This window comes from Nothoprocta perdicaria, unplaced genomic scaffold (assembly GCF_003342845.1).
Source record: "Nothoprocta perdicaria isolate Ctin4 unplaced genomic scaffold, notPer1 scaffold_139, whole genome shotgun sequence".
In the NCBI taxonomy this organism is placed as follows: Eukaryota; Metazoa; Chordata; class Aves; order Tinamiformes; family Tinamidae; genus Nothoprocta; species Nothoprocta perdicaria.
The window spans coordinates 1,230,119-1,244,948 of NW_020454527.1; the positions used below are offsets into that span (position 1 = coordinate 1,230,119).

Below are 14,830 nucleotides of genomic sequence, written 5' to 3' on the forward strand. Positions count from 1 at the left end.
CCTGGATGCCACCCTGTGTCACATGCTGTAGGTGTGCCTGCTTGAGCAGGAAGGTTGGACTAGATGATCTCTAGAGGTCCCTTCCAACCTTAAATATCTGTGATTCTGTGATTCTGTGTCACTATCTCTACTGGGTACTTTCTGATTCTTCAGATTTTGCAGACGATACCTTATAAATGACTAATCTAATTCAGGAAATGGGAAAATCTTTATAATTTATCCCTAAAGTAAAGTAAAACAAAATAAAAAATGCCTTTGGTTCTCAAGAAGAGAAGTTATGGGAGGAAAACATATGTGACCCAAAGCATGTGAGGCAGTTTCTCTCAAGCAAATTTTTAACTCATGTCCAAGAGATAATAAAGTCCCTTCAGGTTTCTTGAAAATCAGCAGCAAACTGATGCCTCATTACTGGAAAAAGCATGGAAAACTCAGTTGTTCTATTTGAGTGTGTATAGCTACGTCTGTCCTATGTGTTCAGAAAAGCAGAAATGATAAACATTTTTTTTAAATAAAATGGTGAACAAGCAAAAAACATACACCTAGGGAAACATATTAAATACATGTAAATATACACTGTGACTTCTGTGAATATGCTGGGAGTCTCCAACAGTCTGATGATTCCAGTGCTGGAAGTAATTTCTGCATCTTAAAAGCTATRCATGGATTTGGGTTCATGACGATGCCTATTCGGGCACATATCTAGGAAACCAGGCTCCGGAAGAATCCAAAGTTAACTTTCTATTCTCATTCTACCTGTGCTTCAAAGGATGATTTAGGGTATTTTAATAAAACAGTCTTAAAAAATAAATAAATAAACCTGTAACCTCATCTCCACTTTCCAAAAATCCTCCATTTTAGGAATCAAATCAGGAGCTCTTTCTTTCTAATAATAGTAAACTTGCTGTTTCTTCTAGGAGTGTTTATTTATTCAAAGGGTTTGGATTTGCCCGAGTATTCAGCAATTCCCATATCAGGCTGTGACAGGCACGAGGGTATTAATGGTTAATCATGCTGTCTGGGTAGCTGATTTAACAAGGAAAGGCTTAGCCAGGGGTGTGCTGCTCAAGGCTCTTGAAAACCTCCCGTAAATGTTAAATCCCAGGGAGCAGGGAACAGCTGGCAGGCGTGAGGCTCATTGCCTGCCCTTTTCTGGTGGCCTAGAGCTCCGCGTTGCCTTCTCGTGGAGATGAGTGGAGGGTCGTCGTGCCGTGGTGGGCAAGTGCTSTAGCCTGTCTGCAGACTCACAGGGCAGACGCTGTGTGTCCTGGCAGCAGCAACGCCCTTGGGGACGCTTCAGAYGATGGCCCTGGTCCATTGCACTGTCACAAACCGCTGCAGAATGAGCACGGACCCCAGCAGCWGCTTTGTCTCTTAGTCCTGTTAAATCGTGCAGAACTGAAGTGATGAGATGATGTGAAATTAAACATTTAATGAATTGGTTCCTGCTGAGTGCAGCTTACAGGATGTCCCACACAGGCTGCTCAGTTCCCCGTTCTTCTGTGCGTGTGAAAAACTTCCTATTTCTTTGGGTCAATTCAGCCACAATTGGTTGCAATCCTTTCTGGCTCCTAAGTGCTTCTGCCTTTAAAAACTTCATATCATGTTGTCAACTGCTGAGCTAGCCCCAGCAGAATATCCGACAGCATAAAAAAGAAATAACAGAAAACTAACAAAAACAAAGCCACTGAAACCCTGAAAACAAACTGCCTGCCAAGTTTGTGCTTTTTTTTTTTTTTTTTTTTAAATTCAGTCTAATTGTTCAAATTGGTAATAACTACACCTGAGAGCTGGAGTACTGGTCTACTACTAAGCTGCACTTCTTAAATCTGAGGTCAAGCACTATCAGAGGTCAAGGACTTTTAATACAAATCCCATGCGGCCTGACAAACCACACTGCTCATACTGACATGGAAGAAGGGAAGRAAAATTGGACTAGATGATCTCTAGAGGTCCCTTCCAACCTTGAATATTCTGTGATTCTGTGAAAATTACATATAAACTATTCCAAACAAATCCTGATGGAGYCTTCCCATATAACCTTTTTCATTTATTTTTCTGGAGCAGGATTCTTCCAATATCACTTATGCTAAATACTAATCCTAGCTGAGAGTTGCCGCTCTCAAGGCAACAATTCATGGAATGAAGTGCCATGTTAATGTAGCACCTGGTCCTCAGCCCACTTAACAACAAGGTCTCTCCCCTATCTTGTGAAGCAAATACTGTGTTGTCAAAGTTCAGTAGATTATAATGTGAGCTCAGCTTGCCGTGGTTTATGAGTAAATGGAGATTATATTCCAGMGATTGCAACTCTCAATATTTCTTACTTGGAAAAATGTGTTGATCTTGGAGCTACTCTTTCTTCTTAGTATAAAAAAATCTGGAGAAAAGAAATAATGGTCTTTGTGGTTAAAGTGCTGAGTGGAACTCTGGAGATCTTGATTAATTTCCAGTCCTGTACACTATTATATAAATGCATTTACTGAATTTCTTCATCAGTAAAATAGGACACATCTTCCTCGTTTTAGAGACTTCAATTGCTGTTCTGCTTGGTGATGTAAAGCCTACAACTGATGCAAATAGAGCAGATGTTCCAGGCCCTTGATCATCCTCATAGCCCTGCGCTGGACTCTCTCCAGCAGCTCCACATCCCTCTTGTACTGGGGAGCCCAGAACTGGACACAGTCTCCAGATGTGGCCTTACCAGGGCTGTGTAGAGGGGGACGWTCTTCTAACCTTAAGCATTCTATGATTCTATGATTCTATGAAATCTGACCTAAAAGTGATTTATTTTATTATCGATGTTGATAAGTTTATCAGAAACCTTATAATTAGAGGAGGAACAAAGGATAGTGTTATTTGGTATCTGCTTATGTGTCTCAGAGGTGATGGATTTAAGACATTTCCAGCCAACACTGGGAATAGCAATTACAAAAACTTGCTGTAAGGTGTTTTTTGGATCTCACATTGTTGTCTCTTTGCAGGACATCATCCAAGCCTACAAGAGTGGCATAACCCTGCAAGGAAACTCCACTAGTCTGGGCAGGTGGGACTTCAGTGGATCTTTCTTCTTCTCCATCTCTACAATAACAACCATTGGTAAGAATATCCTGTCCTAGATAGATAGACCAGTCCTATGAAGTTTCAGTTAGCTTCTCTATTCTGTGCCATAGATAAGCAAACAAGAAGATAGCTCTGGGAATTAGCAGTCATTTGTCAATACCAGTACACAATGATTGTAAATAATTGAAGATGGGGTAGACAGCTCAGTACGTATCACCGCTAGCATTTACACAGCTTGCAGAGCCTAAACTAGTACCCCTTCATGCTGCCACAGTACTCTGTACTTTTCCGTATCTTTCCCAAACCTCTGTTCTTTCTTTCAAATTTGAGATGAATTATATATTGAATTGGGTGTTGAATGCTGCTTATGTTGAATGAGAACCTGGAAACCTGTTTGGCTGGAGGTCCAAAATCTGGATAMATTAAACAGTTCAGTTGAGTCAGGTTTCTTAAAGTCTCTAATGAAAAGCAGCCAATGAAGAGTATAAATAGGAAAAAAAGAAAGATTTAGRAATAGTGATAGTTATGGTAGATACTATTAACAATTGTCATTCTGTTTCTCTCATCTCCCAAACCTTTTCGTCTGGGAGATTATTTGACCTAAAATCTTTTCCTTACAGCATGGCCTCATATTTCAGCAACTATGGGTGGAGGGCATGTGGAGAGACGGTCACTGAGTATCAAGAAAACAAGGCAAGAGCTGCAATAAAGAGTTCTGTTGCATTTTAAAAAAGATATTCCTGTGATTCAGCAGGTCTCTCTACCCCGCCGTCTTTTCCACGCACTTTGCTTGTGTCGGGGAACGATGTTTGCAGTGCTGGCAGGTTCAGCTTGTACCAGATGATGGCAGTGGAGCCCCGTTAGACAGGGCTGTGAGAGACCCGGCTGCCCAGTGCGAACCCAGTGCCTTCGGTGGAGCCAGTGACTGCTGTGCTGGCCTCTACGCTGCATCTTCTCAGCTCTCAGATGGACTGTTGTACCAGTTTAAGTTAATAACCTTCAGGGAGGATCACATTCATCACCTTAAAATATAAGCTCTTTTTAGTAATGTCAGACTAAATGTCAGACTGAAAATTTCTGGCTGTACTCCCTTAGCTGCCGTAGCTAGCTGCTCTTTTTCCCTTTTCCCTCCTTCCTTCCTTCCTGCCTGCCTGCCTGCCTGATGGCTGTGGGAAAAAAAAAAAAAAGACTGATACCAGGAGGCAAATAAAAAGAAGTAAATATTTCTACCTCATTATTTTAAAGCTGAGAGTAACTCTAGGGGGGTTGTTCATGATTTTTGAAGTGCTGAAGTTGTGAATGCCATGCAAGTCACCTGTCACCTCCCTTTGAAGAACCTGGCTCTTGATTTTACTCTTCCAGCTTCAAATAATCTGGCCCTTGACTTTACTATTCCAAATTAAGCTGTTAATTATGCACTTTTGGTTATTAACACTCTGCCTGTGTTTCATATTTGAAAAGGAAAATACAAATGGCCTCACAGAGCCTCACCTTGGGTCTGAATAAACCATCGTCACTGCTTATGCAAGTTATTGAGATAGTGGATGTCCCAACCTCACTGACCCAGACATCATCACTGCGTGGCTAAGAAAAATGATGATTTCACTGCAAGGGACAAGGTTCTTTCCAAAGAACGTAGTGAAGCTCAGAGGAATGATTCACAGTAGAAAGCTCCGTGTGCAAGGCATGGCCATGGGGGAAATGACACAAATGAGAAGTTTTTGGAGAAGGGTGTGGTGAGGTTTACAAGCCTTACATGGCAAGGAAGAATTTAAAATAGAGTTAAAATGGGGAAGAGAAATTCTCAGGGAATTTGGAGGATGAAATGGAGATGGTAATGAAGAAACCAGAGGGACTGTCCTTGTAGTGAGGTTGCTTCAAGTCCCCTCTTTTTTGTTGTTTGTCTCTTCAGTACTTCTTCTCTTCAATTAATGCTATTGCCCATGGCTTGCTGGCCTGTTATGTGATGTGAAGTTGTCTTTTGGCTTCTGCCTCAGCTATTTACCTCTCTAGTTGTCTCAAACGGCACTTTCCAAGCCGTTATTTCTATCGCTTTCAAGATGCTCCTTTGAGTCTATCAGCTTATTTCTGCTTGGACTGCTTTATCCCTCTTCAAAAGGCTTGATGTGTTCCTCCAAGTCCTCACCAGAGCTTCATCTAATCAGGTAACAGCAATGGGCAGCGAATGGGACATTTGCTTCTTTCCTTATTAATGCCTGATGACAAACTGTGTATTCTCTTGTCTTATGATGCAGCCTCTTATATGGCATCCCCTTCTTCCCTTTAAATCAGAGCTTCCAGAGAACTAGTGACTAAAAATGCATGCAAACTTTACTAAAAAAAAAAAAATAAATAAATAAAAAAAAAAGAGTTTTTATCTTCAGGCTAGAAAAAGTTGGTACCCTAAGCTGAAAGGCTCAAAGAACAGGAGGTGTTTATGAACCCCAAAGCTGCTGTTTAAAGAAATGCCCCAAAGTCCATATAGTTTTCATCTGATCACATAAACCGAGTGGAACTGTGCTTGTACTTTTGATCATGTGGGATCTGCACTCCTGGCCATCTGGGAGTTCCTTTTTCTCACTTCTATGTTTCTGCGCTTTCCTCACTGCTGTTTTTACCTCACTCTTTGCAGATTCTTCTACAGGAATCCTCTCCTCCTTTAATGTCTTAAAGATCTTTAGAGTTCATTTAGAGCTCAAGTACTAAATGAGTTCAGAAAAAAAAATCTAAAATGCTTTCAGTTTTATCCCTCAAACATCTTTATTCCCTGCTGACATAAAGTCTGTCCTCTCTGTGTACTCTTTTCCTAGTTAGTTTAGGATAACAGGGCAGAGGTCAAAACAAGTTTGAAGTGGGACAGAAGATTAAAGTGTAAGATAGGGTGATCAAAGGAGATCAAAGGTGATCGCCTCCTATCAGACGAGAAGAGAGGGAAGGGATTTAAGATGAGACTGAGATGGTCTGTTTTAGCCTTCCAAGAGCAGAAGGAGGAATATTGTCCTCTTGTAGCTTCCTTTGTTGTGCTGGGTCAATGTCTTCATCAAGCACTGTCTTCCTGTTTTCTGGTAGCAAAGCTAAGTACTCATTTGTGATTTTTAAGCATCTTTTCAAAACATAAAACAGAAACAGTAAAAGCAAGCAAACCATCTCATGGTAAAAATCTCAACCTGTTGGGACTAAGCCCACTCTGCAGCATTCAGTATACTCGCAATACAAATARATCCAGAGGATAAGAAGGCAATACTCACCCCATCTATGCCATTCCCTCCACATGTTTTTTACTATCCACCACTTTCTTACACTTTCAGCCTGCCAGGGTCCAATCAAGGTTCCCCCCATGAGATGTGGTTCCTGAGGTCCTGCCACCAAATCCATTCTCATAGTTTTTGAGATGGTTCAATTAATAAATCTTGCATGCCAGTGAAAGCACCGGGACTGCGGAGCCTTCTTTGCACCTCYGCTGCCACCGGGTGCATCGTAACCGCGAGCACATTTGTTCCTATGAAGCAGCAAAGTGCTGGGAGAGATCTCCAGAGGGGTGAGGGAGGACAGGAGCCACAGTCTCTCAGATGTTTGCTTGAGTGTCAGTGGTACGTAACTGCCTTTGGAAATCTTACTGGTTGCAGGGATATAGGACAGTTCAGGTTAGGAGGCACCTCGGAAGGTCTCAAGTCCAGATTCTTGCTTGAAGCAGTATCAGTTATGAAGTCAGACCAGGTTCTCATGGTTTTGTAAAGGCAATACCCCAGCTAAGCTGGGCACTTTTTCAGGGACCAAGCAAACACAGCTTAGGGCTATATAAGTAGTCAATATCCTCTTTATTTTTAATCCCCCCCTTTTGCCAAATTATAGTAAGAAATCTCCTTCTAAACTGAAATTAGTATTTTTTTTCCTTTTTTTTTTTCCCTCAATGCAGCACTGAAATTCATCACAAACAAGAGCTTTCATTTGGCCCAGTTTAAAGCACTCAGAGGTTACTTTTAAGAAATACAAGGGAAATAGAAAGTTAGATCTCCTGAAAAGTGTTAGACAAGGAGCCCTCAGTGTGCTTCTCGCCAGGAGCTCCGTGGTTTGGGCTCTCCCCCAGGGTGTAGCAGAGCAGTGTGCAATTTCCACCTGTGCCTGGGAGAATGGGATTGTGGCCCTCTGGAGACTGCCCCCACTGCCAAGTGGAGAGCCTTTCTTTGAGCATTTAAATGCATAACACAAAGTACAGGAATTCCAGTGCCAGCACCACACACTCGAGTGCCCAGTGGCTCCATGGTTCAAGCACATGTGCAGGAGGTGAGACACCCAGCTCCCAGGCTTCGGTTACTGCTCGAGCATCCAGAGCAAAATATTGTCAACAGGCGAGGCTGAGAACCCTTCCCTACTCCTACACAAGAACGTCCTGTAACTGTGTGATTAGGTCATTCCTATGGGAACTGCAGGTTTGTATCCACTCAGGTAGGAGAAAGAATTAACCCCYGAACTCCCCAAGACTGTGTACAAGTGCTCAAACCACCAATAAAGAGACTGGATAAAGAAGGAACTTTTCCTCCATCCTTTATTTTCTTCTTGAGTGTGTTTAAAATTCTAACTTTATTTTTCTTCCCTGCTGAAATTATTTGGTGAATTTGTAGATGTTTTCCAGCTGATCAGAGCAGCATTTTTTTCACCCAAAATGTTCTTTGCTTAAAATAAGTCTTTTAYGACTGGGCAGTGAGAATTGGAGCCAAACATACCTCCTATTGTCAGCAGCAGGAAGCAGCAGTTGCCGCGGCTGAGCTGGTGCGCTGTGAGTGGGAGAGCGCCTTGCACATGAAGAGACCTTTTATTAATACTCCTTTAATCAAACATCAGTCTCCTCCTCTTAGCAAGTCCTCAGAGCTTGTTAGTCATTTATGTAGAGAAATGTAATGGACATTCTGGAAAACTGAACTGAATTTGCTAAAGTTGTGTAACTGGGGCGTATGAATTAAAGAACGTGAATATAGTCATTCAGAAATAAAAATACTCTTACTTTACTTGTTCYTAGGAAGATAAAGCTGTGCTGGACTATTTTTTTTTATTCAGAATGAAACAGCTATACAGGAATTTAATCCAGCTACTTAGACCTCCACATAGTTTTCATGAGCCAAATGTCCCTTTACAGCCAAACACCAAGTGAGATCCGAGTAGCAGGTTTGTGTGGGGACACAGCTGAGAGTGCAGCTTGTTTTGTTTGGAGTTGGTCCAATCTTCTAACATAGCCAGTGATGGTATAACATGTCACACTAGGTCCTTTCATTGAACAGGGTAAGGCCCATTTGTCCATTCTTGCTTGGGGTTTGCAGCAGGGAAATAGAGTGATAAGGCTATACTGGCATCTACTTGYCTAGTCCAAAGGCAAGGCTGGGTTGTCAGTCGGAGGTTAGACATTTTTGCACAAGCTGAGATCTGCTGTGTCATTTGATCCAGTCTGTTATCCTGTATAGATAGATCCAGGGACATGGCTTTTCCGCATATCCTTAGCAACTGCTCACCAAGTCTCCAGGAAATCATCCTGTGTGACCGAGCCCAAGGGAAAAGGGACCGAGATCAGTGAAGGCAGATATGTCTTCGGCATGCTGACCACCATACACAGTGAACCTTCTTACATCATTCAGGCAATGAATTTGCTATCCTAATTTAAATGAAATGTAGAGCTAATCCTTCTAAGGATCTTCGATGCTTCCTGGTCAACACCAAGTGAGGTCCCCAGATCCTAAAGGKAACTGTGCTTTACCCTGTGCATGACCTGGGATAGTGGACCTTTCTTCTCTCTCTTTGAGTATCTTCTCCAGAGGCTGGATAGTGTAGGAAGCTGTGGTGGCAGAAGAGCTGCCTAAGCCAGCACGTGGCCTATGTTAACTTTATATAGAAGGGAAAGAAAAAAAAACCTCACGGTCAAGAGTGACTGGCTTTAAATGTCSTCTGCCAGATCAACGGGACCTACGTTCAGGCTTCAGCCTTACACCAAATGCCTCCTAGCTCTGTCCCCTGGTCCAGGCAAATCTTAAAAACACTGTTACAGAGAACAAATGGAGTCAATCTGTTGAAGTGCGACACAGACCGTATCAGGCACATATCAAAATTGCTTGAGTGGGGTCATCTGCCAGATTTACTTGCCTGTATGTCTGTTACTTATTGCACTTTTTAGTCTAGAAATGGYCAAAATTAATAGAAGTTACTGCCAGCAATTACATGTGTGGGAAAAATGTATGAAGATCACAGAGTAACTCAAAAGTGAAGTATGTGGCATTGGAGTTAAGGTTGCTGAACAACCTTGTTTAGACTATTTGTTTTAAGGTATTTCAAAACAATCTTTAGTTAYATAACAGCATCCCATTCTTTCTTAGGGATTCTCTGCTCCTTTCCCAGACCAGAATTTTAGAGCCATTGCTTTGGAGATAGGTTACATATTACTGTGTGTGTTAAAAGTGTAGGGCTTACAAATCATTTAAACCTGAAATTAATGGAGGGGAGCCCTCCAAGCCCTAAAATTTTGAATCTGTAGGAGTAGAGAGGAGGGGAAAAGGCAGCTTACATACATGCTAGAAGAGCATTTGTTGACAGACCTTTAGTTGATTAGTTTACCTGTGAAAGTGAAGAGGTATGTAGGTGTATTTGTGGAGTTGTCCACAGTAAGAGATTTTGTCAGCATGAAACCTGGTGCAGAATGTGCAGAAATCCCAAGTTTGTAGTTGCAGAGCTTATTGCATCATTGGTCAGTGACTTCCAGCAGCTCCATGGGATGAGCCTTAGTTAAGGAGCGAGGTCCTTGTGCCACATGTTCTAGGTGTCCCTGCTGGAGCAGAGGGCTTGGACTAGGTGATCTCTAAGAGGTCCCTTCCAACCTCAGCCATTCTGTGATTCTGTCCTGCTTTGCYAGCTGTGGTGCTTGTGCCAACTTCCTCAGAACCCGGCGCTTGGGGCTCTGCTTCGGGAGCTACTCGCTTGTCCCAGGACTGTGTTACCTTCAAGCATAGGAATGATGCACCCATGGCAGGAGCATCTCTAACATGCAGCTGCATGTTGCTCCAGAGGGTCAGCACTCTTCGTGGAGAAAAGAGGAKTTTTGCCAGCTTACATCAGTTTTGTATGTGGACACACGCAATGGACACAAATGCTGCAAATATGGACACAAATCCTGCAATGAGGGAAATGGATTTTGCAACCTAGTCAAGGCAACAGGGCTGCAAATGTCTAAGTCACTGCTGAAATACTTAACAGGTGCTAATCTTCCTCTTGTCTTAAAAAAGTGTTGTCTGAAATAAACCAAAGTTAGACCTGACTTTCCTTGTGGCATAAGCTACATGAAAATACCAAATTGCAAGTCTGTTAATTTACAGGATATTTTAAGAAGAGAAATATAGAGACTAAAGGCAAATATTGCAGCAGTATTGCTGAAGCCGTGATGGTACAAGCTAAACTATTTTTGCAGAGCAGTACATTTTATTAGACCAACTGATACAAATAGAAAAAATAAATGATACGTTTTTGATCAGGTCTGAAATTGAAGCATTTTGCCCCAGTTAAGTATAGTTGCTCTCAGCTTATTAGTTTACAGTAATCAAGCTGGCACGTTGAGAATAAGGGGTAGTTGGTAACTGCAACACAAAGGAGAGTGTAAGCAAGAGGCACTGGTAAGCGCACTAGTCATGTGGGACAAAGATAGAAACACTTTATTGTTATTGAAACCCTTTTGTTATGATTCAGAGACCTTCTGATTGCCACATGGGATCCTTTACCAGCAATCCCTATGCCAATAATRCTTACAAAAAGTGAAACAAACGGAAGTTTTGCATTTACGTCAAATCCCAGTCAAGACAGTGGGTAGGGGAGAGGAAATTCACTGGCAAATGGAAAAGGAACTTAACAAAATTGGCAGGGAAAGAAATGTTATTTTCCAACCTATAATAGGATATGACAAACAATGGGTGTAAGTTATAGTTATTTATAAAAAGGTCCTTTTGGAGAGTGACCTTCTTGTCTTTCTTTTGTAGAAGATGGAGGTCCACCTCTCCAGGGAAAGARGGTAAGAATAAACTGCTTTGGATTTAACACCTTATTCCTCCCCTTCTAGGCTATGGGAACCTAAGCCCCAGCACTGCAGCTGGTCGAATCTTCTGCATCTTCTTTGCACTTTTTGGGATCCCCTTGAACCTTGTTCTCTTGAATTCAATCGGGCAGCTGATGCTCTCAGGAGTTCAGCACTGTGCCCATCACCTAGAGGAGAAGTTTCACTGGCAGGTAAGCAGTGTGGCCACGTATGTCTTGTCCACAAGGTCAGGAGAGAAACATCCGGTATTTGGGATGCTTCAACTAATAAGAACAGGCTGCCTAACTAGTTGGCCAAAAATGGAATAGCGCTCAGGAATAACTGGAAGTGAATAAATTTAGCTTATGACAGCCYACTGAGGTGTCAGATAAGGTTGTTTATTAGTTGATATAACTGGCTCTGATGAATGACTTCCCCTACAACAACAGAAGTGCCTTAGAGCTATTCACAACCCTGGGATATATGATCATCAATCATAGTTAAAATTACACATGAGATTTATGCAGAGCATTTTGGAATAGCCTTTAGAATGGTATGCATTTAAAACTCATGAAAGTGATGCCCACTGGAAGAGCCATACCGTTTATTCTAGTGAAATGTTTGCATGTATAAAAACATGGGGTCCAGCTGGAGTCCAGCATCCCCTTAAGTCAGGAACTGAGCTCGACTCTTCGTTCCACCTTTCTTGTGACAGTGTCATCTTTTTGCTGTTTTACTAGAAAAAAGCTACCCTCCTGATGAGGATCTGTGCACTGCTAACTTGCTTGTTACTGTTCCTCCTGCTACCTCCTGTATTATTCTCTGCCAAAGAAGGATGGAGTTATGAAGAAGGCTTTTACTATTCTTTCATTACCCTAGCCACTATAGGTTTTGGAGATTATGTGATTGGTAAGTAGCTCAAATTTCATTGTTTTCACCTGCTAAACGTTCAAGCCAAATGTGTGGCATATTAAGCTCCCAACTTGGCAGTTTTATACCAGTAGTAATTCTCAAACTAGATAACATCCATTGTGGTAGGCATTTGCCAGGGTGAAGAAGTCATGATTTCTGAGATAATAAGTCACGTGTGGAATAAAAAACACYAGCCATTTCAAGGCTAACAAGTAATTCTCCATCCTCGACATGAAGTATTCCGTGAATGACTGTGAGACCAGGTCTTAATGCTACTTTTTTAATCACCACATCCCTTCATTGCATTGGTGGAAGTACCTGCTACTGGGAATATTTAATTTTAAGCAGAGGCTACTCTGGATTGCCCTTAATGATCTTTTCCTCTGTCAGAATTGCAGGTGACTGTCTGTGTTTTAAAGGGTAGCCTAAGTCACCTCTGTGAAGACTGTCTAGGTATCAGGTGTATCCTGTTCTTTGTTGCCAAAACCTTTTGTCAGAGCAACTGGGATTGGGCTCTTGCTTGATACATTCACTGAACACACCTCTGATTAAAAACTTTCTCAATGAAAAGAGTTTGATTATAGAAATACATGCATGCTTGAATTCCTGGAAGACAGTAAGACTGAAACACTTTGATATGAGCTTTTTAATTATTTTTTCCAAATAATTGTTGGATGCTTAGAAAACTGAGGGATGGATGCCTWAAGATTTTTCTATCAGGCATCAAAGCTCTGATAGTATCTTGTGCAAATGTCCTTAACAAGCTTGAATCAAGTTAGCCTGGGTAAATGGCTTGGAAAGCCAGATAGAGCTTAGCAAAAGCATTCACTTCACCATTTTCCTATGTTGATTTTATAGAAGTTGTTGGACTCTGCTGTAGCAGTGTTATTTCTATCATTTCCTCTAATTTTGAGGGACTTCTATAGTATAATCTCATATTTCTAGGCATGCCTTCACCTGTGTGTTACTTGGCATCCCACCATAGGTAAATTTGGTTCAGTAACCACTACAGATGAGTTAGGTTCAGTGTGGAAGTAACTGGATGCATGTTACTGACCTATGGCATGTAGAGGCCACACCATTTTGGCTTTACAGTCCTGTGACTCCAGTTTATGTCTTTACTTTTAAACAGGGCCAGGGTGTAGGTTAAAGTGCTGTTTTGTGACCATCATCACTGGTGGATAAAGCCCATTTACCTCTTTGCCTGCTGGGAACAACTGTTGCTTACTAATACAGTATTCTCATGCTGAGTGATAGCTGTAGAAATAAAACTACACAATTGTAGTCACATCCATGATCCTGTGAAAAAAAATCACTTTTACATATATCTAATTTTGAATTTATTTTTCTTTTTTTACGGATGATCTTTACAATTCTTAGTGTTGCTGACTTGTCTATGAAACACAYTAGCTTTACAGTATCTGTTTATATGCTAAGGAGGTGGCATACACATGTTTTATATGGGAATCATTAATATTGGAGAGTATTTCCTCTAGTCTTTTGCTAAGCTGGTCTGTATTTCTACTTGCCCTGTGATTTATACGCCATCTGAATTATCATTATTGCCTGACCTCCACTTTCACCATGCAAGGTAGTAAGGAGTCCACAGGTTTATGTTTTCTGTTAGTAAGATGATACTAATGAGTCACAACAAGTAGTTATTCCTTCATTGAAGAACTTCCCTGACTGAATATGTGAACTGAATCTTTGCTTTACAAGTGAAGCCTCTCTTTGAGTCACTCTTGGTCCAGTCTAGAAATGTGTTGGGTGATTCTCTTGTAGGGATGAACCCAGACCGCACCTATCCAGGCTGGTACAAGAATGTCGTCTCTCTGTGGATCCTCTTTGGGATGGCCTGGCTAGCACTGGTTATCAAATTTTGCATCAACTTGCTGGAAAGCTCCAGTGACTTCTGCCAGTGCAAAAAGAAGAGCAAAGGAGTGGTGGAAGACTTAATGGATGGCAACAAAAATACAATGACGGGACTTGATGATGTGGAAAACTGCAATGGCAAGGACCCAAAACAAAAGGACCAGACTGAATGGCACATGCAAACAGCTCCTACAGAAGCACTTTAGAGAAGAAACATCCCCTTGRTGTCTCTTAGGTGTTAATCCACCAGAGGATACTGCCTAGAAATGTGTGCATGAAGCTGCCCTAAAGTTCACATGGGTATGAAAACTTGTTTATTGACTCTGAAATGCTTCTACTTTGAATTGAGCAATGATAACAAAATCTATCTTTTGTAGCATCACCAATAATTAACCAGCAGGATACTTAAACAAAAGTCAATTTACAGAAATAATACCTACCCTCCTACCCAATATATAATGTACATTTGGATATCTGTGTCCAATACCGGCCAATGTCGTCTTCTTTGAATGGAAAATTCTTGGAGCCTCTTATTGCATGTGTGGCATTCGCAAATGCCACAACTAGAATACCATTTGGCATCAAATACAGAAAAACATATTTCTTGTTGCTAAAAGACTTAATGAAAAGCACTATTTTAAAATGGCCTGGCAGCCACTGCAAACGTGCTCCATGACCAATATACTTGTACTTGCCAAAGGTGATAACATTCTTTTGCTTATCTGATTACTAGTTCAGAGATGGCAATGAAACAGAGCATGTATACGTGCCTAGCAGGGATGGATTATTCAATTTTTTGAAGGACATTTCTGCACCAGAGATTGATCAATAAAAAAAAAAAAGACACCAATAGGGTGGGTAAGTAGGCCACTCCAGAACTTATGCAGGATCATAATCTGTAAAGTATTAGGTAGACCAAGTAAACGTGCTAGCTTATTTAGACAG

The 14,830-nt window shown here is 41.4% G+C and overlaps 1 protein-coding gene across 1 annotated transcript in view; it reads left to right on the plus strand.

The window, feature by feature from the left end:
- Positions 1 to 14,235, plus strand: part of LOC112942979 (potassium channel subfamily K member 17-like) — a 30,031-nt gene extending 15,796 nt beyond the window's left edge. The window contains exons 2-5 of the mRNA XM_026034042.1: positions 2,982 to 3,096; positions 11,147 to 11,313; positions 11,842 to 12,010; positions 13,796 to 14,235. Coding sequence (XP_025889827.1) covers positions 2,982 to 3,096; positions 11,147 to 11,313; positions 11,842 to 12,010; positions 13,796 to 14,091 — 747 coding nt within the window. The 3' untranslated portion in view covers positions 14,092 to 14,235. The remainder of the gene's footprint in view (positions 1 to 2,981; positions 3,097 to 11,146; positions 11,314 to 11,841; positions 12,011 to 13,795) is intronic.
- Positions 14,236 to 14,830: the final 595 nt, after the last annotated feature.